This window comes from Micropterus salmoides, unplaced genomic scaffold (assembly GCF_014851395.1).
Source record: "Micropterus salmoides isolate LMB-PRFRI ecotype aquatic unplaced genomic scaffold, ASM1485139v1 Ms_hic_scaffold_22, whole genome shotgun sequence".
Classification (NCBI taxonomy): Eukaryota; Metazoa; Chordata; class Actinopteri; order Centrarchiformes; family Centrarchidae; genus Micropterus; species Micropterus salmoides.
In genome coordinates this window covers 15,193,292-15,219,928 of record NW_024041373.1, presented here as the reverse complement: position 1 = coordinate 15,219,928, position 26,637 = coordinate 15,193,292, and the positions used below count along the sequence as shown (strand labels likewise).

At 41.4% G+C, this 26,637-nt stretch overlaps 1 protein-coding gene across 1 annotated transcript; it reads right to left on the bottom strand.

Moving 5' to 3' along the window:
• Window positions 1-63: 63 nt before the first annotated feature.
• Window positions 64-14,968, bottom strand: sfrp5 (secreted frizzled-related protein 5). Its single transcript, XM_038737745.1, has 3 exons — window positions 14,007-14,968; window positions 7,428-7,505; window positions 64-1,681 (listed from the first exon to the last, which is right to left on the bottom strand). The coding sequence occupies exons 1-3, from the start codon at window positions 14,563-14,565 to the stop codon at window positions 1,353-1,355; spliced, it is 966 nt and encodes a 321-aa protein (XP_038593673.1). The 5' UTR covers window positions 14,566-14,968; the 3' UTR covers window positions 64-1,352.
• Between the last annotated feature and the right edge of the window lie 11,669 nt (window positions 14,969-26,637).

Below are 26,637 nucleotides of genomic sequence, written 5' to 3'. Positions count from 1 at the left end.
CAAATAAGAACTAAATGTCTTATGTAAGAATGCATTTTTTCAATGAAGCAAACAGGAGTGTGCAGGTTGTAGTTTACTCATAATGATGATGAAATGGCACATTACAAAGAAATATTCTTTATAAAAATTTCAAATATATTTTATTCATTTACTTTTTTGTAAAACAAATATGTATTTCAGTAACAGAACTACTTACAGGTTATCTGATTAGAAAATATTGTCAGAGTTGAATTTTCAACAGTGAATTCAGGTGCTATGCCTGTGTGTATGATTTTTGTTTTCATACAGACATTTAACTGAAGCAAATTCCAAAATTTAAGTACAAAAAAAGAAACATTTGAAGAGTGATAGTGAAAAACAGCGAGTATCAGAGACTTATCAACCCAACATTGTTGGTTCTGTCCAGAGTCTCTTTCTCTCTCTTTCTTTCTCCTTTTTTCTCCACCTGTTTTCCGAACGATGTCTTCTCTGCCTTAACCACCTTCTCTCTCCAATTAAAAAAGCAAAAATATTCAAGTTTCCCTCTTTCAGGCCACAAAAAAACGGTGCTGTACAAAGTCAGTGGAAGCATCATCCAGTCCGTCAGTCTGCCTTGTTCCGTCGGTCTTCTTTCCCAGCAGGGATAAAAGAAAAAAGCCCAGTTTTCTAATCCTCTATATTCATTTGGATTACCTACTTTATACATTATTGAAACATACAGTTAAGTGGATCATTACATTTCTCTGCTTTGATGTTGTTCCTGGGAGCTCTGTGCCAGTGTGTGCACTGGCCCATTGCATAGCCCACATATACTGTAGCGTGTCGTTTCTCTCAGCTCTTTTTACACAGAAACGAACCCTGCCTTCCCACTCAGCTCCCTTTCCAGTCTGTCTGTCTGTAATCATTACATTGTCAAACATGTTTTCCCTCCAGTAGTTGCCTAAGATCTTTACATTCCCATTTCTTAAAGCTACTGCCTAATTGATAAAGTTGCTGTAAAATATCATACAAGTGATTGGTTCTACTATATCAAAATAGAAAGGTAGAATTGTTAAGGAAGGTTCTATTAAATAGCAGGGGGTAGATCAAAATGTCTTTGGGAAATAAAATATCACCCAAATTGTTATAAAATCTATGGTTTCTTTGGGGCTTTTCCTTTCTCCAACATTAATATGTCTGATTTATCTAAGCAGATCAGGAAGGACCCCCTTGACTACCCGATTCATGGTAAAGCTGAGAAAATAAAAAAAACACCCTGCGACCCCTTGTAGGACTATGCAGTGGGCTGGTAACTGATTTTGCAGGGATCTGGGATTCATTACTGAAACGAGAGTTAGGATCTAGTGTGGGGAGCAATCGTGGATTCTGCCCCATCACTGGAAGACGGTGTGGTAGGTGGGACACTGATGGGACTTCATATACTTGATGGCGAACTTGAGCTCCTTGCTCTTCTTGTCCCATTTGTGAATGGACATGAGCAGCAGTTGCTGGTCCACTTTGCGGCCCATGATGAGGAAGTTGGAGCCCAGGCTATCCAGCTGGGAGCACGGGCAGTTGGCGCCATTCTTGATGTACAGGGTCAGTTTCTTCAGGTCCTTCTTCCTTAGCACACCCTGCTTCAACACTTTCTTCTTCTTTTGTGCAGCAATCAGCTTCCGGTCACCCTTCTCCTTCTTCACCTCCTTGATTTTCATCTTGAGGGCTGAGGGAGAAGAGAGGGAGAGTTATTTTTTTACTTAGTTCAGCTTTTATTCTATTAAACACAGACACTCAGAGGCTGTTTATGTGTCACTCTGATTCCCCTGTTCCCTTCCACTTTGAGCAGCTGTGACATTTCTTCTTTGTGCAAGACCAGCACCGAGCTCTGTGCTGTGCCAAAGAAACAGCTATTTTGTACCTCTCATGAGTATCATTATTTAACCTCTCCAGCGGTATATTAAAAACTGCATCCTGTCTGACCTAGGGAAACCCCATAAAAGAAAGGGAGGACATGTTTTTGGAGTTACAACCAAAGTTTTTTGAGACAAGTTCAAGTCAAATATAAGCCCTTTAGAGTGAGTCCAAGTAACAAGTCTTAAATGACTTGGCAAGTAAACATTTACCTTTCATAACTGGGTTAAACCTTTTTTTGTTATTATTTTACATAACTGGGACCAAGTGCTTGCAATTGTTAAGCTGTATGGCTATGGAAGACCTGTCTGGTTCTTATTTTTTCATTTTTGCAGGGATTTCCCTGGGATGTTTTTGCTTTTAAATCAAGCTTTTAGGTTGTTCAGAACCATCAGATGATCAGAATCAGTTTTATTGCCAGGTATGTGTACACATACGAGGAATTTGACTCAGGATTGTACATTGCTCACGATGTGCTTACTTATACAATAATAAAATAATAATACAATAATAATAAAATAAAATCAGACACAAACTACAGAGTAGACAACACTAATATACACACTATGAACAAAACAATATAGACATATTGACAAATAGTGCAGTAATCAGAGTGCAAAGGATGCAAGAGTAAACTATTCTCATTATGTACATGTTGAAAGTGGATATGATATACAGGTACACATACATGTACACAGTGTAATGGAGCATAGTGCAAAGGATGCTGGAAAAAATAAATAAGACCTATGACCTGAGGTGTATTGGTATACAGTATATACAATATGACATAGTATGAACATAGTATGAACAGCACTGAAATAGAGAATGGTGAATAAATAAATAATACGTGGAAACCAGTAAACAGGTGCTGATTAGAGACAGAGTTACTGGGTTATTGCACAGGAATTTTTCCTGACACTGTGAGTCAGAAATCAGCTGTTCATCAGAGTGATGGCTTGTGGGAAGAAACTGTTCCTGAGTCTGTTGGTTTTGGTGTACAGAGCTCTGTAGCGCCTACCAGAGGGGAGGAGCTGGAACAGGTTGTGTCCGGGGTGAGACGGATTTGCAGTGATATTTCCTGCCCGTTTCCTGACTCTGGAAATGTATAACTCCTGAATGGAGGGCAGATTATTTTTTCTGCAGTCCTGACTGTCCGTTGTAGTCTGCTCCTGTCCTTTTTGGTGGCAGATCCAAACCAGACAGTGATGGAGGTGCAGAGGACAGACTGGATGATGGCTGTGTAGAACTGGATCAGCAGCTCCTTGGGCAGGTTGAGCTTCCTGAGCTGACGCAGGAAGTACGGCCTTGATGATGGCGTCAGTGTTGGGCTCCCACTTCAGGTCCTGGGATATAGTGGATCCCAGAAACTTGAAGGATTCCACAGCAGACACAGGGCTGTTTAGAATGGTGATGGGGGGCAGAGTGGGGGGCTCCTCCTGAAGTCCACGGTCATCTTCACAGTTTTGAGCATGTTAAGCTCCAGGTTGTTCTGACCGCACCAGAGAGCCAGCTGATCAACCTCCCGTCTGTAGGCCGACTCATCACCGTCCCGGATTAGGCCGATGACCGTTGTGTCGTCAGCGAACTTCAGGAGTTTGACGGATGGGTCCCCTGAGGTGCAGTCGTTGGTGTAGAGGGAGAAGAGCAGTGTGGAGAGCACACAACCCTGGAGGGCGCCAGTGCTGATAGTCCGGGTGCTGGATGTGATATTACCCAGTCTCACCTGCTGACTCCTGTCAGTCACAGATTTTCAGGCACGATGGTGAGACACCACCGTCCAGGAGCCTTCCTGATCTTCTGCCTTTGGAAGAGGTGGCTCACGTCCTCTTCACAGATCTTTAGTGCAGGTGAGAGGTCAGAGGGGGAAGGTGACTGTTTGAAGATGGCGTTGGAGTGGGGGAGAGGTGTGACTCTGGGCTTTTCAAACCTACAGTAGAAACCATTCAGCTTGTCTGCCAGTCGTTGAGTACCAGCAGTGTTGGGGGATGGTCTCTTGTAGTTTGTGAGTGTCCGTAGGCTTCTCCACAACGACGCAGGGTCGTTGGCTGAAAACTTTTCAGCATAGCACCTCTTTGCAGCTTTGACCTCTTTAGTCATTGTGTTCCTGGCCTGGTTGTACAAGACTCTGTCCCCACTTCTGAAGGCCTCCTCCTTGGTCTGACAAACCTGCCTGAGTTTCGCTGTGAACCAGGGTTTTTGGTTGTTGCATGTGCGGAAGGTTTTAGTGGGCACACACATGTCCTCACAAAAACTGATGTAAGATGTCACAGTGTCAGTTAGTTCGTCCAGGCCAGTGGCTGCAGCCTCAAAAACACTCCAGTCAGTGCAGTCAAAGCAGGCCTGTAACTCCAGCTTTGACTCATTGGTCCATCTTTTCACAGTCTTTACAACAGGTTTAGCAGATTTCAGTTTATGCCTGTGTGTCGGAATAAGATGAACCAGACTGTGATCAGAGAGTCCCAAGGCTGCATGGGGAACAGAGCGATAGGCGTCCTTTAATGTTGTGTAGCAGTGGTCCAGTGTGTTAGTGTCCCTGGTGGGACACTTAATATGCTGTCTGTATTTTGGAAGTTCATGACTGAGGTTTGCTTTGTTAAAGTCCTCAAGAACTATGAGCAGGGAGTCTGGATGTTTTTTCTCCACGTTAGTTATCTGGTCGGCCAGGTATAGTAACGCCTCACTAACACAGGCCTGAGGTGGAATGTAAACAGCGACCAGAACAAACGAGGAAAACTAGGTAACTGGATATCTAGGTTAGTTAGGTTTGAAGTAAAGTCTCACATCAGTAATGTCCAAGTCAAGTCTCAAATTCCGATTTGACGGACCTGACTTGCGTCCAAGTTTCAAGTCTTGAGTCTAAAGCTCTGTTTATAACATCAGTAATGTTTCTACATGGGACCACAATCATTTATGTATAATACATTTTAATATCCCATGCTCCACTATTGAGATCTTGCGTTTACTTTGTGCTTACAGTCCTATCTTGTTTAAAACAAAAAAATACAGAACAGATCACCTCTGTGCACCGTTTTCAGCATGTGCAGAGTTTGGTTACAGCAAACTATGGTTGATCAACCTAATAAAGTACTGAATTGTATTTCCTGTCGAGCCTTGTGTTTATAATTTCATATTTTAACATGTGAGATATTAAAATTGAACTGCCAAGCATTTGAGAGAGGAATTCTCTGGGTGAACATTTTGACAGGTGAAATTAATTACGGGTCGGGCAAAGGCGCAGGGTCGGTATGAAGCATCGCTATGTACGCAAGCCTGCTGGAAGATCGCCATTTCACTTCTCGCCTACTTGTCTACAGTTGCATAAACATCCCTTGGTACATTCTGATACGTAAACACTACATGCAAAGTGATAGCATGTTCAGGAAGGAATGTGTGTGTTGAGTTGCCCCTCATTCGCATCCTGATTCACATCCAGCTCCTTCAGGGAGGGCGTGTGTTTATGTGCTGCATTTGCGTGCATACAAGTGTGTGCGTATTTTTGTGAATGAATGCGTTGTGTATATGTGTAGGTTCAGTAAAGATAGGAAGGATAAAATGATTTTCCTCTCTGCTTCCCTGCCCTGCCCACTCATATTCAGTCATAAGTGATGCAGTGGGGCCTGCTGTGCAGCCTGGCCAGTATCCTTGTGACACAACTTAGTTGTGCCCACGTCTTTATATAAGGGGTAGACGTGGAAAGAAAAGGAGAGAGAAGTGAGCTGTCATTTTGAGGAGAAACAGGTTTTCTTTAAGCTAAAGCAAGCAACCTCCCCTACGAACCAGGTGTCGGCTTCATGTCTGTACTCCGCCAGACTCACTCCACTCCCCCTTTCTTTTCTACTCTTGTCATTTGCGCCATGCTGCTGGATGGTACAACAAGGAATGTGGAGAGATCAGACATCAAAAGCAGACTGTAATAAAACACGAAGACAAAATGCTCTCAGGGCGAACAGTGTCCGAAGATGAATAGATAACCAAATTCATGAGGCGTGAGATCAAGCTGTAATCAGCTATCGCCCTATAGAATAACATTGTAGCGTCATTCTTGCCTTGATCTCCAAATCCATACGTCATGATTATCTTGACTTCTCTACTCATCTTCACGTCTTATCCAGTCACACACAATAATGACCAATAAAGTGTGTGTGTGTATGAATGGCTGGTTATCTGCTTTCACATATAATCATATTTCATTCTAATGAACCGAAAGAATCTCCCATGTCGCTTTCTGACCCCCGAAAGACCTTTGTGTTGTTAAGATTGAGATATGTAATTCTGAATTGAATCAGACAAATAAATATCTCTGATTTGGTAAAGTCATGTTTAATTATGGGTATGAGCCTACGTTCTGGCTGCAGCTTAGAGTGTGAGCAATGTGCACCAAGACATATTCTGTTGTTGTTGTGGGGTGTGATGTGATGGGTAATTCATCCATGATTTAGAATGGGTCATGTTCTGTATATTTAGGCCATTTTGTAGGTGTGGGCAACACCCAGAAGATAGATTACAAAACTTGGTCTGTTTTAAACTGCAGCTATTTCCTCTGTGGGACACTACAGCATAGAAATATGCTTTTCAGCACCGGTCTGGCCACATTTAATTTTCAATTACATTATTCTCACTAATCTGTTCAGAAACATGAGCCGTGTTCTTCATGAGTTTCCCAAGGTTATGTGTTTTTTTCTAGTTCTAACATGTCTAGTTTAGTGCTCAGAATCTTATGACCAGAGAAAATAGAGAGCAGTATATCATTAACTCTAAAGACTGGGGCAATAGTCCATGCAAGCAGACATTCAGCTGCTGTGGAGTGTGATGGGCCAAAAGCCTCGATGAGCAGAAATAATGGAATAATTATGTTCTGGCTTTGTGTGCAGGCCATTACTGTGGTGAAACTTGATTGCCGGAAAGTTTAGAAAATGATGTCGAATGGACACTGGGGTCTGAAAGCTGTTAAATTAATTTATCAAACTATGAGAAGAAAATGGTTATGCTAGCAGAGGGAGTAGGCAAAAGTAATGTGTGTTGTGCTCGCTCATGTCTGTGCTCATTTTGACCATTTTCTACAAATGCTGGAAAACTTACGGTTTAACGGAAAAGACCATCAAACACTTAAACAATAAATATGTAATGAAAAAAAAACATAAAGCCCAAACCTTATTATTTTACCTTAAGTACTTACAACACTATTGGCATTATATATATTTAAGTGTTAACTGATGTTAGTGTCATTTTTGTCTTTTAAATCTAAGGCTTTGCATACATTTTTACACTGACAAAGAACTATGTACATAATATTTTAATGGATGTTTTTATTGACAAGACTGTGTGTGTGCATGTTACTTTGCACATACCTGTGCCTTTTATATTGCGTCTCCTCACATTCTTTCTTTCATTTTTTATTCCCTCGTGAAACAGCCTTATAACTCCTAATTAAGCCTGTGGTGTAATGTTTTGTTCACACAATTGCACTTGTGATTTAATACATATGAAACTGTGACTGGTGTGCACAAGGCCATCCTACTGTTCACTCACGGTTCACTCTTTTTATTGCTGGTACTTACCAAAGTCACTAGCGCAGTAATGCTCCATGATGTTGTCTGCTTTCAGCTCATTGTCACAAGGAGGGCACACCTTTGACACTGAGGGGACAGAAAAATAATTTGTCATTTACAACCAAATAACAAATCACATTTCTGATGGTTCTATTAAGGCCAGATTAGCTAATAATTAACTAATAAGTAACACCTGAGTTGAGGTCATTGTTTGTCAAGTGTAGTCAGTAAAACCTAAGCCATGTCAGTATGAAATCGTTAAGTCCTGAGCACTTTAGAGGCACTTATTTGCAGCCCCCCTCCTCTTGTCAGAAGCTATTTGCTGCAGAGCAAATATATAGTCCAGCAGGCTGACTGATGTTTGCCCTGCGATTACACTGGACAAAACGTTTTTATTCTGGCCCTTGTATATTTTGGTGGCACAGGCGTGGTCTTGGCCACGCAGAAAGGTAAACGCTGCCGCAGGAGCAGCTGAACATGGTGAAAAGTGATTCAGTATGCAGGCCACATACCAACCACACATTGTGAAACAGCAAGGGGAAACCAAAGCAACAAGTTCAGTTTATTTTTAACTGAGAAATTTATGGTCATGCCTGCTTTGCTCAAAAGCTTGTTTAGCCTCACAAACTTTGATTTGGATATTTGTGATTGTTGTTGTCTTGTCATGGTGGAGATGCAGCATGAGAGAGATAGTACTGCAAAATCTTGCTTGTTTCTACACTTTTACACTTTTTTAATGTATACAGCATTAAACAGATGCAATATGTTTGAAAATGTGAGGTTTTTATCATGATATTTTGACTTAATCAAGCCACTTCCAATCTGTTCTTTTTCAGACACACAAACACACACAGACATGCTTCTTACTAACTTGCAATTTTCTCCAAAGGCTCTTCAATATAACTTTATTATGACAAATACTACATAAACTCCATGTAATCCCAGAGGGCCTGGTTGTAGCTGTACACTATCTAATATTGGTCCACTCATCCACAAAACAGAGCCTTGAGCCAAAAGAACAAGTTATAATATTAGAACGGGTCAGGGAGAGAAGGATGTGGTATAGAAATCATCCCCACACACCTATATACATCTACAGGGCAGGGAAATATCATCAGCGGAAACTTGTCTGAAAGGACAACAGCGCTGACCTGCTGATTAAGGCAGCTTTCTTTCAGGACAACTCCCTGTGGGGGAGCAAAATCTTTGCTCACCTCAATATCCAAAATATGTTATCTCTGTTCTTTCTCTTTTCCTGCGTGTCTCACACTTACAAACACACACTTGTGGAAACACACACACCCACACACAAGATTTTTCTAGCACAGTTCAGCCCAGACCCCTGGGTCAAAAGTCAGGGTTCAAAGGTTATCACCCCAGCCCAAACCGCAGCGTCTTGGCAGATAATGAGTGGGGTCAAAGTTTAGCATGCTTCCCTGCTTTGGTCATGGGGAGGTGAACCCGCTAACCACCACCCAGACTATGAATGTGTGTATGTACCCGTATGTGTGTGTTGGAGAGAGTTGAACCACGTTCTTGTAGTAAGTGCCAGTTTCTCCTCCTCTGACGGTTCCCATGCTTTCACAGGCGGGAGACCTGCGAGACATACAGGGTCAGGCCTCTAATTGTCTGGTGCTGACATGAAGACTGGGGCAAGAGCATGGAAACGCGTGCGCACACACACACACACACACACACACATATATATATATATATACACACACACACACACACACACACACACACACACACAGATCAAGAGATGCCAAAACTCTGTCTCGATTTGTCTGTTTTGAATGATTCCCTAAAAGCTGTTACGTCTCATTCAGACTCCACAGTAATTCATTCTGGTTTCACAGGGGTGGTATGCTGGCAGGAGGCCCAGTTGTGTTCATGCCAGAGCATGTGTCAGGAGAAAGCAGTCCCTCCGTGAAACTTAGTTGAGCTTGGACCAAAAACCACCATTTGGACGCCGCTGAGAAATCAATTAAGCGACGACTGCCCTCATCACGGTCTGGTCTCCGTTGGGGGAGTCAGTAATGTTCTGATGGGAATCACTGCTGCGTGGCTTGGTGTGTTTTTTTCCTGGACACATTTCTACTCAGCAAATATTTTGACATTAGGTCAGTAATGTATTTTGCCATCATCTCAAAGAAGTTTAGGAATGTTTCGCCATGCAATGTGATTAAATTGTAAGAATTATGTTCTTGCTTTGGTTGACTTTGGACTCTTGTGTGCTGCTTTTTGTAATTTCCATGCTGGGATATTACAGAAACTTTAATGTTCCTAATTACACTTACAAATGTTATGATATTGTCTCTCAGAGCTGTTGTGGAGGATGAAGAGGAGGTTGGGAGTTGATGATTGAGGACAAGAAGAAAAGTATGATTGGAAGCAGGGTGACGACCCCCTGTTAATCTTCAAACAGCAAGCCAGAGTGGAAAAGACGTGCGACAAGAGTCCAGTAATTTCAGTGCACAGCTTCACTTAGTCAAAGCTCTAAGGTTAATATCACTTTTTCTATATCAGCCTCTCTCCCCTGCTGTATCTTTTGTCTCTTGTCCCCCTCTCACTGTCTTTGTCTCTTCCCTTTTCTCGTATTTTTTAAACAAATTAGAGAGCCTGTTTGAAAACAAGTTCTTAATCTTGCTTGAGAACACTTCCGATGTTGTTGATAAAGATGCAACAAATCATTTGTCAAACAATTACAGAATTTTGATGATGTCATCATTGTCATTTTGTTGTAATTTGGTGCAGTAGGAAATTGCTGTGTGCATTTATTTAATTTTGTAGTTTCAGTAATGTAAATTACAGTCATCACTAAGTGACAACAAGAGCAAAAACACCTCACCCAATCACAATTGAGTCCTAAAAGACTCCATTTGTCATTACATGGCATTCAGGAATCCTTCTCATTCACTTCAAACATTCACAACGTAAATCACATTTTATGTTTGCAGCATTTTACAAAAACATAGACGAAACGTAAACGTAAACGTAAAGATATCCAGATCTGACAATATCGTCATCTGATCCCCTGACGTGTCTTGTACCTTTATGCCCTGCAGCCTGAGCATCACAGGAACTTTTATGGGAAGAATGTTCCATTTAAAGTATGCACGGGTCACTATCTCATGCCTCATTTGGGCCCTTTAAGTTACGAGCAGCAACACTTACTGTACCGGAGATGAAATGCAGCGTGTGATTTATGTTGCGGGGCCTAACATCTGTTTTAATGCGGCATGCAGACAGACAGAGGAGGACTTAAAAATGGCCCACAGGCATGCCCCTGGGACCCCTAAAATGCAGCACGCTCCTTGCATCTGTAGGAATCCTATACAGAAGAGAAAATACATTCTCAAAAGGCCGAGGCAGTCTTCCATGCACAGAGCATTGGATCACATTTTCCCTTTCATATAGCAGCCAGGGCCACATGAGTAGCGGCCATTGTGCTGCTGGAGACCTGACAGCGCTGCCTGTCTCCTTTAGCACGGTTGTAACTTACACTAGCCGCATCAATGAGTACGGCGAGGACAGACAATATCTTTCACACCATGCAATTTCAACGACTTTCACTGGACAACGTGCATATTGTCTTGAAGAACATTTTCCGCGGAAACTTGCAATTGGTGTTATGGTTTAGTTTACCCCATGCACTTAAGCAGACGGTCCAGACTCCTACGTATCATACCTGTTGATATGCTGATGCTGACAGTAGCTAAAGGTAGCATTAAATCCATTCATTAAATCCATAAAGGTGGAGCTGATGCATGGCATGAGCTGTGCTCAGCTGGCTGTTTTCGCTCCTGGGATGCCTGGGCCCTCTTTTGTCAGCAGTCTGCTTGTCTTCCTTGGTATAATATCTACAGACTTGTGTTTCACATAATCACACCCCATGGGCCCCTGCTACACACACACACACACACACACACACACACACAAACATTCCAATAAATGCACATACACAAATGCCAAAAAATCTTCCACACACACACAACCTGGGCTCAGGTGTTGTTGGTGTTCCTCTCAGTTTTGGCTATGACAGATAGGTGGAAAGTGAATCTAACTCTGTGCTGTTACTTTCCACAGGAGCCCTGGAACAGTGCTATATCATGTAATTGCAGAATAGCTCAGATAGCATCTGGGCCTCCTAGACTGGGAGAGCAGCACTTAATTCCTGTGATTGATCCAACTACCCAAGATTCACCTGGATTGCCACAAGAGTCCTCATATGATCCTGTGTGAAGAGAATCATTCATGTCCCTTGACACTGAGGGTTCCCAGGAAACTGGGACTGTCTAACAGTTCTTAGCTAAAATTCCTTTTTATTATTTCTGGCTGTGTGCGTGTGCGTGTGTGTGCGTGTGTTTTAGAGCCAAAAGCTTGTCCTCAGGATGGCCTCATCGGCACATCTGAGAATCTCTGGTTCTTAACAAAATGTCAGTGACTGAGCCTTCGGGCTACAAGTGATATGGGTTCAGTCTCAGTTTCAAAAACACACACTCAACGCACACAAACATGCACAACCACACACTCAAATTTGATTGTTAAACCAATTCATTGTTTAACCAATATTCCATTTTTGATTTATTCTTCAAAAATGTTACTAAACATATTTCATATTTTTCTCTCTGCATAAAATTGCATATAATCTACATATTTGCACTGATCTCGCACCACTTTCTGTAATCTAGCCGCCTCTGATTATTATTTGATTAGATACGATCAACAAACAGTTCCTTGTTTGAGGAGGTGACGGATGTAGTTGTAGCTGCCTGCCTTTCGGGGAGCATGTAAAAGAATGAGTTATGGCTCTGCAAAGCCAAAGTGACGCATAGTTGATACCAGTCCTACAAAAACAGAACAGCAATTTTCCCTAATGGAATAAGTCAGCTCTGCATGAATTCACCAGAGTCGTCACAGCAATCTTTCCCCACTTTTATTTTAAAGAGGCTAGATTAGATAGCAGTATGCTTTGAACATTATTGAAAAAAATATATGTCACACAGCTTGTTATGACTGACAGGACTAAAATTATGTTTTGGTATTATTGGCATTCACTTTAGTGTTTTAGTAAATCAGTATAATTTATCAAAGCGCAACTCAAGTTAAGAAAAACACATTTACTAGATATGTCAAATGAAATGCTCTTAACATGCAGGAGCAGTTCACCCTAAGTAGATAAGAAATGACAATGAATGGTTAAAGGCAAGAAGTGGAATAATGAGAATAATAAACCATTTTCTTTGGGTCCTTATTGAAAGCAGAGAGGCAGACACGTTTTTATGCTGCAGGAAGCAGCTTTTCTCCCTTTCTATACACTCAGTCTACTCTCCTGCTTCCCTCTCCTTTCACTCGTCTCCGTTGGGTTCTCTCAGGGACAATCAGACTTTTGCAATTCCCATTCTCTGCCCGCCTCTCTTGTCCTGTCATGTCGACTAATTAGTGGGAGCTCAGTAATTGGCCTTCTAGCTAATTGGCCTGCTGGCTGCCAGACCCAACAAAGGCCTAGTAGGCAGGGACACAGTGGGGATTGTCCCCCTCCACTGTCTAAAGACTCTCATCAACTCCCTCTCTCCCCCTCTCAGCACTGACTGCTTTTGTGAAGAGGCTGCTTAAGTAGTCGCGGTGCATACACACACACACACACCTATTTTTCCTCTATTTAGTTCCCACTGACCCCCTCACAGCTCACTATTGGCCCATCTGTCTGTCCTCTTAGTCACTGCCTGTGAAAAATTATATAACATGTTCCATGTTTTTGTCAATCAGATCTCTTGCAGAAACCCTAGAGTAGTCATTCTTATTCCATCCATCTCAGGTTTATTTGTTCATTTTATTGACACTCTGCAGACCAGCTTGTGAGTTGCATGTGCGAGAGCTTGAAATCAACAGTCTCCATTCACTCAATTGTTAGATTGAGTGATTAGCTGCTGATGGATGTCTGCTGATAAATGTGTGTGTGCGGATGTATGTGGGCCTGTGTCACCTTTTCAGTTAAGATGTGTTTAACATCACAGTCCATTAATCTTAACTCAGCGAGTGATCTGGCAGCCGGAGTCTCTCAGTCTCCTGTCTGTCTCTCTCAGTCTGTCTCTGTCCCTCCCCGAGGCGTATGTAGATGTCAGGGAGCCGTCCTGAAGCATCCACTTACTCAAGAACTTTCCCCTGTAGCCTCGTCCTGCTCCTGTCTCTCTCACTGACCTCCTCTGGATAGTCTCTCAATTAAACCTTCATCTGTCATCATTGCAGTGCGGGGAAACCATATAAGCCTTACAGACATTTTCAGGCTCTCACTGTTCACTCTGGCTCTGCAGGCTGTTGAACACTCGTCTGTCTAAGTAATGTTGTTAGTGAGATGGCTCAAATTCCTGAAATTTGCAATGCAGAGACAAACTGTATTCTATTTACAAACTGTACTGTATTTACCTGCTGTTAAAGCCATAATTCAAATTTTTGACCAATTACTTCTTTAGGAGCCATACTAAAATTTTATTTAGTTAAATTGTTGTGGACTTGCAAGTGTAGATGTTTTTGTGTGTGAGAATGCTTGAATGAGGGTGTGTGTTGTACTGGCAGCTGCCCTACCTGGTGGCTGAGTTGCGTGGTTCCCAGTGAACTGCATGGGGATGCAGAGGTCGTTATCAATGGGAAACTTGTCACAGGTCAGCATCTCTGGCCAGGGAAAGCCGTAGGTCTCCATCACCGGAGCACAGCTGTCCCTCACGGCCTCACACAGCGAGCGGCAGGGATAGATGGGCCTGTCCAGGCATACCGGTGCAAACAGCGAGCACAGAAAGACCTGGGTATCAGCATGGCATCGTTTGGCCAGGAGGGGCACCCAGCTGCCTGCCTGCTGCTTGACTTCTGGCATGGTCTCGTGGTCCAGGAGGTTGGGCAGCCTCATCTTCTTGTACCCCACATTGTGGCACAGGCGCAGATCAGCCGGTATGTCCACACACTGGGGCTGCTTGGTATAGAAGCGGCCATTGTGGAAGTTGTCCGACTGCCAGCTGTAGTAGTCGTACTCATCTGCGGCCGAGACGGTGAGGAGGAGGAGGAGCAGGGAGAAGAGCGACAGGCCCAGTGCCAAGCTGAAGGAACCCTGGGTTAATGCCCACCTGGGGCTCTTTTGTCCATGTGCCATGCCTCTCAGAGCTCGAATCAACAATTCAAGAAGGTTGTATCCAAAGTCTCCAAAGTAACTCAGTGAAGACAAATTGCAGAGAGAAGAAAGGGGCAAGTGGGACAGGCGTACAAGCTGTAATCCCTTTTTGTGTCCTGAGTATGGACGCGATGGATTGAAAACAAAAGTGTTTAATTCCCTTCTTCCCTGGAGAGTCAGCCCTCTAAGCCTCCCTGAAACACCTCCCTGTGTGTGTGTATATGTGTGCCTCAGGTAGTGGAGTGGGCAGGCAGCAGGAATGGTGAGCACACAAGTGGCACTGCTGATTGTCTAACTTTTCCTGTTCAGAATATCTCACTCTCCTTCCCTCTCTGTCTCTAGCCCTCCCCTTCTCTCTATCAGTCTGGAGCTGTAATGAGGAGTACCTAAGTTTTAAGAGGCAGTGGTAGCTGCTTTCTGTGGCTGCCTGCCCCTAAGCAGGCTCCCAGACCACTCACCTTCCTACTGGCCTCCCCGGCACTCACTCGCAACAGCCTCAGCCAATCACAACCCTGGAGGAGGCTCCCTCTGGCCTTCAGGACACTCCTCTTACCCCTTATCCTCAACGAAACCCCTCCTCTAAGAAGTTAACATGAGAGAGAGAGAGAGCAAACTATGACAAGTTTCTCGAGTTGAATTTTGATATTCTTTCTAATATGCACAAGATGTTTAAGTCAGAAACACACCCAGAAACAGTCAAAGCAGCCATTTTCTTAGTCATGCTGTTTTTTTGTCGTGTGTTTCTAAATTTTATTCATCTGAGGATCATCAAGCTCCATTTGCATTGCTCTACACATAAGAAATTATGTCTGTTTGCCATTCAAGAATGCTCACTTCATTAGCTCAAAACTGTTTGCCATAACACGCTTCTGTTGGCGTCAAAAGTGAGAAAGCTTACACACACACACGGACAACCGGGGGGAGGGGGGTAATATTCCAAGAAAAAACTTGGATATTCTCTGAGATTAAAGTCACAAATTTATGATAAAAAAACTGTATTATAATAGCAGGCTACACAGCTATCACATATAAGCTACTTTCATTAACCAGTATTATGAGATACCTCCTTCTGTTCAAAGACAAAAATTACCCCCTGGCTCCAAAATCAATTTTTATTTATCTACAATGTACCTAATATGCCATTGTACACAAGCACCAATGTAAATGCAAGAAACTCTGGAGAAGCCAGTAAATGAAGTGGGTGGGAAAGAGCTGCCGAGTGTGGGTTGTGCAGCTACAGGTGGCTAGGTGCATTACCCGCGCTATGGGAGATATGCTAATGTATATGTTGGCTGTGAATAGAGGCACGCTGCCCCTCTGTCTCTTTCTATCACTGCCACTCACACAGTGAGGGCCTTCGCCTTGGCAGCAAATTCACTAGAAGGGTCACATTCAGAATCAAAGGGCTGTAGCATTGTGAGCAGGATGTGGGATCGGTGGCTCACATGGAGAGTGTTTTTGCATCTTCCATTTGATCTACGTCACGCATTAATGCTTTTCCTCGTGTGAATGGGCTGTAAATGCAGGTTCACACAAATGAGAGTAAAGTCTTTGTTTGCTGCCACAAGCTGACATTTTATCATTTAGCAGGATTGTCACGACACAATCTGGATCATACTGCGGCCGGAGACTGCTGACGTTAACATGAAGTAAAAAGATATGCGATTTTGGATTATTATCATTATCTGTATGTGGCAGTACAAACAAGAAGACTAGGAAAGTGTGTGTTTGTGTGTGTGTGTGTGTGTGTGTGTGTGTGTGTGTGTGTGTGTGTGTGTGTTTTGCAAACAGTTGGAGGTGTACTTGGATGAGCATCAGGGACAGTATTGTTCTTTGCCTGTAGCGTAGACTATAAAATTCCAGAAACAGCAGTCAGTCTGTAAAATTTTATTCAATAAGATGACATCAAATAGATAAAAATGTGGTTCAATATCAGGCGACCAGGCACATCAATAAAACCTTAAAGTCCACATTATCCAAGCACCCATATAGTTTTATAGCATCTTGACCACACTTTCACTTATTTCCAAAGCCAGAGGACTGTGATCTAATCATTTTTTTAACTTGAATGGAGAATTGTACATGTTTCAACCTTATCTTACTGAGTTACATTTCAAATCCCTGTTGACTTATTTGGTGTATGCAGACACCGTAGAGTGATTTTTCTGGGAACGCTCGGAACCCTGCCAGCAGAACAAGCAAGCTCAATCTTTTCCTGGAGCAGTTTTCATAACCTGCAATGTGGAAAGATGAGACGGCAGTGAGCTGAAGTCACCCTTAAGTGTCGTCATCATTACCAAAAGCATTGTGGATATTGAAGCCCTGATTTGGTTCAATAAGTTTTTAGCCACGGCTAATTGACCATATTTCCTCACTTCTTCTCTTCCATCACTCTGCTCCTGCTTTCCTTCTCCAAAGTGTTTTGTTAGTCAAAGATAGAAACAACTCTGCTAACCTTTGCACCACAGCTAATCAACATCATTCACAGCTAATAATCTGTGGACCTTACTCTTTCATGAAGGAGTGGTGAGGTTGTCTTGTGCACGCCTCACTGTCTCTGTGACGTATCTTGTGAACGTTAGTGCAGTGGTGACCCATTTTAAGATTGCTAGCGTTTCCTCTTGATACAGGCACAGTGCACTGCCTTCAAGTCGGTAACAAAAGTGTCTTTCATGGTAATCAATCAACAATGGTTGTCTCCTCTTGTTCTCCTCCCCCTAACCGGCCTCTGTGGCTACTGGCCAATCAATTCCACTCTTAAATTTCCCTCCCTCTGATTGGACGAGGGCAATAAGATTAGGTCTAGCCTGTATTGTTTGGTCTAAAGGTTTAGCATGGTTTGAAAAGAGTGTCTCAGCAATTGTATGAGTGGGTGTGTGTGTGTGTGTTTGGAGATGGTTGTGTTGGGTATGGGTGGTTGTGTGTGTTTCAGAGAGATTCTAAAGGGGAAAGGCTGAGGTAGCTGAAGTGGCCACATATGCCCTCCAAGCAGAGTTTGAATTCCAAACCACACAAGAAGACACAGACACGTCAGCGTGTTGCATGTCTTTCTCTGACTGAACCTGAACACAAACTGCAGAAAGTACAGAAAAATGTCTTCTATGTACCTCATTGGACTATTATACATAAAAATAATAATATCTTTATTTGTATAGCACTTTACATCAATCAATGTAAAACATAGATAAGTAACAAATATAAGTTGGTGTGCAACAAATATAACATAAACAATTCAATATACACATAATAGAGAAAGAAGTTGCACATCACACATTGAAAGCTACCTTGAATACCTACTGTTTAGTCTTAGCAGCTCAATAATCTGTTTCTTCAATTTTTCTCAAGTCAGAAGAAAGCTTAACTGCTTAAAGGCTTCTTAGATATATCATACTTAATACAGCTTGTTTTAAAGGAACCCCTTAACATTTTAGAATTTTGTTTCGTTCATGGCTGACCAGAAAGTACACAGATTCAAAACTCATAGACGATGCATCTATGCAAATCTATGTAACTACAGTGTACAAGAGTCTGTACAGAGGATTTATCCATGTCGCAACAGGTTTTCTCAGAGAGTAAAACCGCACATCCTCACCAACCTTGCACCGCTACAATAGGGATTATCTTGCAGAACTGTCAAAACATGTGTGAAACACACGGACCACTGTCTCATACAAATAGTTTTTCTTTCACTATTTATCTCTCTCTCTCTCTCTCTCTCTCTCTCTCTCTCTCTCTCTCTCTCTCACACTCACACACACAAACACACACACACACACTGTAATTGCTGAATGTGGTAAAAGCATAACTACTGAAGAAACCACTGCAATAATGGCACAATTATTTGGACATTTTAATTCGTCTGATCATCATGCTGCAAAAGTAACTGTTTTAAAATTAGTAAAATGCAGTAAGTAAGACTTTTTAAGGGTTTTTATCTGCCTTCTCAGTTCACTGTGAAGATTTTATAGTTCAGTTCGCAGTTCACAATGCTTTATTGGCCTGAATGTCTAAGTTAAACAATGTTGCCAAAGTGATTTGCAGAGAAATCACAAAGTTTACTAGTATATAGTACTTGTTACCTTACTTGTACTTGTTTACTTGCTCTAACGGATCATCAATTCAGGATAAATACAAGGTGAGAAACACCTGAAGTAGCTTCCACTGTTTGATTCTTCCCTTTCAAGCATAAATCTCTTTTAATGAAAATTGCTTTGACCCCCTCAAACTGGGCAAAGAAACAGAAGCAAAAATGCTTCCTGTCAAAACAGTTTGGCTTCATTAATAGTTCTAGATTTCAAAACGAGCTGTACAATCTGTTAAATCTATTATCTGAAATTTCTCATGGAATGCATGAGCGTTCCATGAGGCTTGTTGGGTAATCTGCTCCCTTATCCCGCTTGTTTGCAAACATTGTTAGCAGGGGTTATTCAGTCCACAGACTACAGATCCACAATCCTGCGCCGACAGACACACAAACAAACAAGCAGAAATCAGCAGAGAGCTTCAGTTGTCCAAAAATGTCACAGAATTGCACAAAAAAAACCCCCGGCAGCTTGACTGAAACCAGGAAATATCAGGATTATATGGTGTGACTGATTTCTACCTCAGCTGAGCTTGTTCACTGGGCCTTAAGCCAGGAACGACTTCGTCAGGGGGGACTGTTGCACGTACTTGCCGAAATGTGATAAAATTATGTTGGAAGAGTTTAGCACCACACAGTCACATAGTGCTAAACCTGTAGATGCCCGTCACACTGGGCAGCGGCGGAGAGATATGCTGACAAGTCTTTACTCTCTCCTGTTTTTGGCCCTACTGTGCACAAATTCACCATCACCCCAAGTATTTTTTGCTTTGATATTTATATTGATATTTATATCTTTTTCTTTGTCTGTCTGTTTCCATCTCCACTCCTGTGTTTGTCTCTGCTGTTGTTGTTCCAGCGTCGGATACTTCTCCTTTAGACGTCTGGGCTAACACACAGGGTCAGAAGGTACATTCAGACAATGTGACAATTCCTCCTCCCTCTGCCTGCCCGCCACACACACACACACACACACACACACACACACACACACCTCCCTTCACTGTCAACTTAAAGCCTTACAGCTGGCTTCAGCTTCCCCCAGTTGGGGTCTTTGTAAAGGCGCTTTGACCAGATCACCGTCATGGATCCCAATGTAAAGAGACAGAGAGGAGAAAGGGATACCTAAACTGGGGTGGAGGGCTTTTTTAAAGTGTGTGTGTATGTGTGTGTGGCCAGCATCTAGTCGGCTTCCAGTAAAAGCCTTTGAGTGATGGGAGACATTCTCTGAATCTTGTGGCACACACATACATGCACTCATAAACACAAGCAGCAGCAAACTGCCAACAGACTGTTATTGTAACGGGGCCAGAGATGATGGCACTCGTCAGCATTTTGGTTAAAACTTCCTACCACAGTGCTAGAATTCACACAATTGGTACATGTGTGTAAGCGTGAGCATGCTTGCATATCCACTTCACTGTCTCTTCATGGGAAAAATGTGTTTCTTCCAACTGGGGTATGGAAGAGTCAGCTCATTTCAAGAAGCCTATGTTGAATGTTTGATCCTATAGGATCTCGTTTTCGTCCACATATGTGGATGGATGAAGCGCTACTTAACTGCATAGTCAGCTTTTATGACATGAAATGAGAATGTAGAGGAAAATAAAAGAGAAGATGAAAATAACAATAGCCGTGAGAGGAAAAAATTACAGAATTATTTTTCACAGAACTCTCAACAAATCGCAAAGTCATGGCATATTTAGTGCACAAATAAAACTCTTATTGACTGAGCTCACTAACGTCATTACAAGCTGGACAAAGTTAAGAGTAACCTTTCCCCCTTGATGCTTTTTACCATTTGATCTGTATATTTTTAAGAAAATGGGATGGGATCAGTTCAAGGTAGAGATTTGATTAGCTTTGAAGATTCAATACAGGCTCAGCGAAACCTCACTGTACCGTAATGACGTTTTATTTTTCAAAGGGGGAGTAAACCTAAAGTTAAATGTTCAAACAAACCACAGGTCAGACTGAGCACCAGCAATTCCGGCTCCATTCACATAATTGGATATGTAGAATAAATAAATGTGGGGCTTTTTGAAACGCGTATTTATTTAAATAAAGGATGTCCACTGTTTTGAAGCTCACCGGGTTCCTCTTTGACCCCATCCATTTTATATGTGAGCTACTGTGAGTGTTTTAGCACAGCTCTTAAGAGTGAGTCTTTGGTGTTGCTCCAAGTGTGACTGTTTGTAATGTGAACCCAAAGTGTGAGTGAGTTGTGTTTTTAGGCTGTTGCTGCAAGATCTGCTATGATTTATGAGCCGCAGAATTCATTGTTAAACCCTTTTCTGTTACTTGATCTGTTTGCTGCTTGCGTGTATGTGTGTGTTTATCGATCCATCTCCTTGTCTTTCAACATGTAATCCCAAATATGTCAACGAGGACAGTGAGAACCCATTTTTCCTCTTCACGCTATCTCTTGATCTTTTCGTTTATGTGTGTATGTGTGTCCACATGCACTCGCCGCTCGTCTCTGTAATGGCCGGGGGTCATCAGTTAAGGATCAGACCTCACCTCTGTTGAGAAATAGAGAGATAGGAGTTTCAACAAACAGGGAAGGATTTTCCCATATCTCAGTGAAAGATCGCATGATAACATTTTTGGCTGATGGAAGAAAAGGTCTTGGCATTTATGTCAACCTTCAACAGACATTATTTTAAAACATTAACTAGATAAATTGAGAGACACCGTCTAAGTGCATCTGATATAACCAAGCTGATGGTTGAAATGAGTTTCATGTAATAAAGTTGGCTCAAATAAGGCTTCAGCATCACTTAAATTAGTACTTATTGTAATGGATACCTGTGTATCATCTTGGAAATTGTTTATCCAGGCCAGTGACATTGTGTAACTGCATATTTATGCTTTGCTCATGTATTGTTTTATGAGTAGTTTATTATTTAAATTGCAAGTCATCTGCAGAGCAGCCCTCACACGGTTATTTTCACAACCTTCCACATTTATCAAAATAAACTCTTCTGACACAAAGTTAAAAAATAAGAGTAAGGGCCCTTTATATGGTGCCTTTGCAATAAAAAGTGTGGATGTTTTATGGACACAGTGACAGCACTCAAGATCAAAATGAAATTGAAATAAAACTCAATTAGATGGGAAATATAAACCATCTTCCAGTTTCTATCTCAGACAATTTACTTTTCCTTTAGAGAAATTTATTTATTTCCAGGATAAAAACCCCTTGAGATCTCGTTTTCGAGGGGGTCCTGACCAAAAACACACAGTAATATAAAAATACACAATATATACAGCAAACATCAAACACACAATAGTAAACATTTCAAGAATACAAAAAAAACAAAAATAAAAACACATTCACTCATGTACCTTGCACAGGCCACAAACTCTAGACACCAACACTAGTAGAGTATAACAGTAAGTAACAATAATTAACAGGAGCAGTCTGTTGTGAGGTGAATGATAAGAGCATTCTTAAATGAACCTAGATACTTCAAAGATGTCAAAAAAATTGGTAGATTGTTCCAGTCTCTAGGAGCCTTAAACCTAAATGCTTTTTTTCCTATTTCTAGTGTAGTTTTTGGAACATGAAAAAAAAGATTGTTAATGCTTCTAAGATAATAAATGTGATTAGAGTTATGCAAAATGAAAAACTTTTGTAAATAAACAGGATATTTAAAATTAATACATTTGAAAAAAAACTGGTACCAGTGTAACTGTCTTCTATTATCAATAGAAAGCCACTGCAGTTGATTGTACATTACACTATGGTGGGTTTGAAAGTCTAAATTCAGAATAAATCTGCACAAACTATTAAATTTAACATTAACTTTCATAAGTTTGTATAAAACTAAAATGTTTGATAAGACTTTATTTTCACCCCTTCATATTTAGCATTTAGAAGCAGTATATGAACCATTAATTAACTATATTAAATCGCATTAATTTACTTTTGTCCAAAGCAACTTACAATACTAAGTGCATTCAAACTCAAAAGGAATGAGAGGTAGATTGGAAGTGCAACTCTCCCAAATAAACAGCTAAAAGTGTTTATTGTTGTTAACAAATAAAACTCCTCCACCTACCAAGCATTTAGAACTGGTTTATAAACAGTCAAGGCATGTTTCATAACACACTGACACTATAATATAGTTGTAATTATATAGTCATATGTATTCAGTATTTTTAACAGTTATACATTTACTTGTTAATGATTTGTACGTGTGTATAAACAGTTGAGACATTTGCTATATATACCAAAACTTTTAATATTACAGATATATATGTGAATAGTAAAAATAACATTATTTATACACAGTGGGCCACCTTGACTGAGATTAATCCATCACTAATGTTCTTCCATGGCAACGTCTGTATATTTTAGCTGTCCTTGAGCAAAGCACATAATTGGAGCGGCCAGCAGCAGCAGACGACTGGGAGGTAAGTGAATAGGGCATAACTGAAAGAATGTGACATATTGCATAAGACCATGTGTCCAGAATAAACCCTGCCCAGATAAATGAAGGTAAGAACAAACTAGTTAATTGTTAAGTACAATGGTGCTTTTCACTAATCCAGTGGGCAGACATGCTACTGTACTGTGTTAATGGAAGAACAGCAGTCTCACATTGGCAGCTAGGCCACTGTTCCAAACCACTTCATCTGTCCTCTTCCAGTCTGGCTACCATACTCCTATGCTAGTTTTGGACAACACAAACTTTGGAATAGGAAAAGCATAATTCTCTCCTCTCTCTCTTTCTCCCACTTACTCACTGTGTGTGTCTCTCTCTCTCATGAACATTACCCCACACATACCAATTTGCACAGATGAAAAATGTCAAGGGTAGACCACCTGGCTATTCCATGCCTGGTCAGAGGAAAATCTTCCCGTCTTCATCAATGAGGTGCAGTGTGCAGAGCGTGCTCTGTCCCACTCACATATCACAGCCATTAGACAGGCATGTGTTGGTCCGGCTCCAGGGCAGTGCCTGCTGCTCTGCTCACTGAAGTCCCACTGAAGGTAATCTACACCAACCCAACCAATTTCACAGGTGCAAAAATGTGTAACAAGGAGAACTTGAAACATTAATGCACTGTTCAGATGATCCTTTGGTGAATTCAGCAGCATGGAAAGGTCTATTTTACAAGCCCAAAAGGTGTTGTGTCAAGTATGAAAAGGCAATAAAATATATCAGGAATTTTTTTACTTTTCCACTGAATGACCTGGCACCCAGCCTCATTCAAATATACTTCTGTCATATAGGAACCTACAGGAAATAGTATATCAAGGGAAACAACAGTATTTTTAGAAACAGAGAGCTGCTATTTATTATATTTCCATCCAAATAACGTTATTGGTGATTAAAATTAAACATATTTTTGTCATTCCGGTCCCTTAGAGGACAGTTATTGCATGTTCAAACCTCCATTTAAAAGTTTGTTGTCAAAACTAATTAAACCTTAACATAAGCCAAAGAAAATGTGTTTTCCTGGGCCACAAATAATTGTCACATACTTCAATTTGAGTTGGAGAGATAATTTGTCTTTAAAAGTTAAAGTAATTTCATTTTACATTAAAGTTTTTACCAGTAAATTTTACAAGATTGTGGTTTTTATGATGCCTTAAGTGTGGTTGATCAGATCTGTCTGTTTCAGCTCCTGAGCCAGTTTAGGAATTATTTCTACACAAAACTTTCTAAAAAATATTTGCATTCAAATGTATATTTATTTTTTTGTTTATTGGCAACAATGAATTTTGTCCTTTGACTTGTAGTCATCCTCTGTCAGGGTGTGGTTGCCTTTTTTTGTGAGCAGACACAGACACACTAACGTTTTCCTTTCCCCCACTCATTTTGACCTACATTATGGGTGATCTGAATAAGTAAGGGACACAAAGAATAACCACCTAAAATGTAATGAAAACAATTTAGCTTGGCAAGAAAGTGTGTGTTTTTGCATGTGTGCATGCATTAAAATGTTTCTGTGTGCATGTACTGTGTGCACGTGACCCAAATGACGCACACTGTATGATTTTCTATCCCTGAGCCTACAGCCATGAAAGTGTGTCTATACAGAGTGTGTAGATGTAGAGAATGTGTGTGAGCCAGAAGTCCTGGTTGTAAACAGACCTGTCTCGATGAGGTGAGAAAACAACCTGAGCAGCTGTGGTTCCCTGTACAGTAGAAACACTCTGCAATGCGCAATACAATGCGAGCTGTTTTTGGATGGAATTACAATATAGCATCTGTTGTGGCATTGTTGGCATTCACCAGACAAAAGTTTAGGAACTTCTCTGTCTCTCTGTGCCGTGTCATTTTAGATTAGCAGGCTAAACTCAGTACTTACTGTAATTAATCTAAATGCATCCAGATGGGGAATGGTTTCAGTTTCATGTACTACAAGGAAGAGCTATTATACGTTGTATCCTATGGGTCTTTTCTCTCATTCTATCTCTCTCATTGGTGACAGCACAAGTGTCCTTCCCTTGACAGCAGATTTGAGGACAGGCTCTGAGTCATGAGACAGCTGTTCTCCTCCCTCCATTTATTCAGGTCCATTCTAGGTGCTGACAGATTATCTTTCTGTCCCTCTTTTCTTTTGGCAGGTGCTGAAGAGCTCTCTTGATCTTTCTTTTCACCTTCATCCCAGAGCCCGTCCTTCTGTGATTGTGTCTGTCTCCATGTTTGTTTCCTGGGTCACTTTTTTGATCATTTGTGCAGTCTGGTTACACTTTGTGCCCTTTGACAGTTATAATTTACAAAGAAAAATGACCCCTCCCTTCTTGTACTCGACATCTGTCATCCTCTACTGTATGTATGGCTTTTTTAGAGCACTAATTGTTTGCATTGGATACAGTATATTATACATTAGCCATGGTACTGTGGAGCTATGAACGTAACCACTTTGTATTGTGTTTCATATGTTCAGAATCAAATATAAAATATACCCATTAATAAATTAACATTTCTCTGTCTTGAAACAAATCAGAAATACAATACAGTTCAATTATTTTTCTTTCTTTTTTTCCAGTTTCATTTGATTCTGACTACTGTCTGGAAAACTTCATCGATTAGATTGATCATCACAGCTGGAAACTGAGTGTTCTCCTCTATAAAAGCTCATTCTTTCACTGCAGACCTTTTAAAGTGGAATCTTGGCAGATTGTAAAACTCTCCACAAATACATTGAACTACATTCAATAAACTCTTATTCTGTGAGATCCCAGACAAATTTATTAAGGTCTCTGTATGCGTCTGTGCTTCCAGATGAAATTGTCTCAACGTTGGCTCCGACAGTCCAACCATCCCACAGTTTTATCCGTTGTCCTGCTTCTCCTGTTAATAAAATGCAAGCCAGCTTTTCTAACATGAGGACACTGACGCTGCGCTGCCAAAACATTATTGCACAGATCTGTTTCCTCCTCACTATAGTTCACTCCCTTTGTTCTCTCACCCTCAGTACAACTGTGGTCTCATCACTCTTTCCCTTCCTTAGCACCCTGAAAATATCAACGATTTCTGCTGATGGCTGACGAGTGCGCTGGTTTGTCTTCATCACTGTTGTGGAGGTGATGGGACATTTGGTGGACAGTAAAGGATCATGTTCCTTTGAGTGAGAGAATAGGAGAAGGTGTAATTTCCTGAGTCTAACACCTAGGTGGGCTCTAAGAATAATCTGTGCTCGCTCTTACAGTTTGGAAAGTGATTAGTTGATTAAAACTACCTGAGCCAAGACATTCTGTGTTCTGGGCCTCCCTGTGTAGCTCAGTGGGTAGACTATGGCGCTAAGATGGCCAGGTTCATGGATCATCAAATTGTAATAGAGCCTCACCAAAAAAAAAAAAAAAGTAGACTTAGTCACTGTGACGTCGCCCATTGGTTTGAGGACTATTGATTTGATGCCTTGAGTTTGGCATTTTGGCTATTGCCATCTTGGTTTTTTGGAACCAGAAGTGACCATGTTCAGACGAGAGGGAGGAGCTAGCTAGCTTGGTT

Coding starts and splice junctions, on each gene's coding strand:
- sfrp5 (XM_038737745.1), bottom strand. CDS start 14,565: ATGGCACATGGACAAAAGAGCCCCAGGTGGGCATTAACCCAGGGTTCC. Junction 7,506..14,006: donor CCACGCAACTCAGCCACCAG/GTAGGGCAGCTG, acceptor CTGTCCCCTCAG/TGTCAAAGGTGTGCCCTCCT. Junction 1,682..7,427: donor TTACTGCGCTAGTGACTTTG/GTAAGTACCAGC, acceptor CTTCTCCCTCAG/CCCTCAAGATGAAAATCAAG.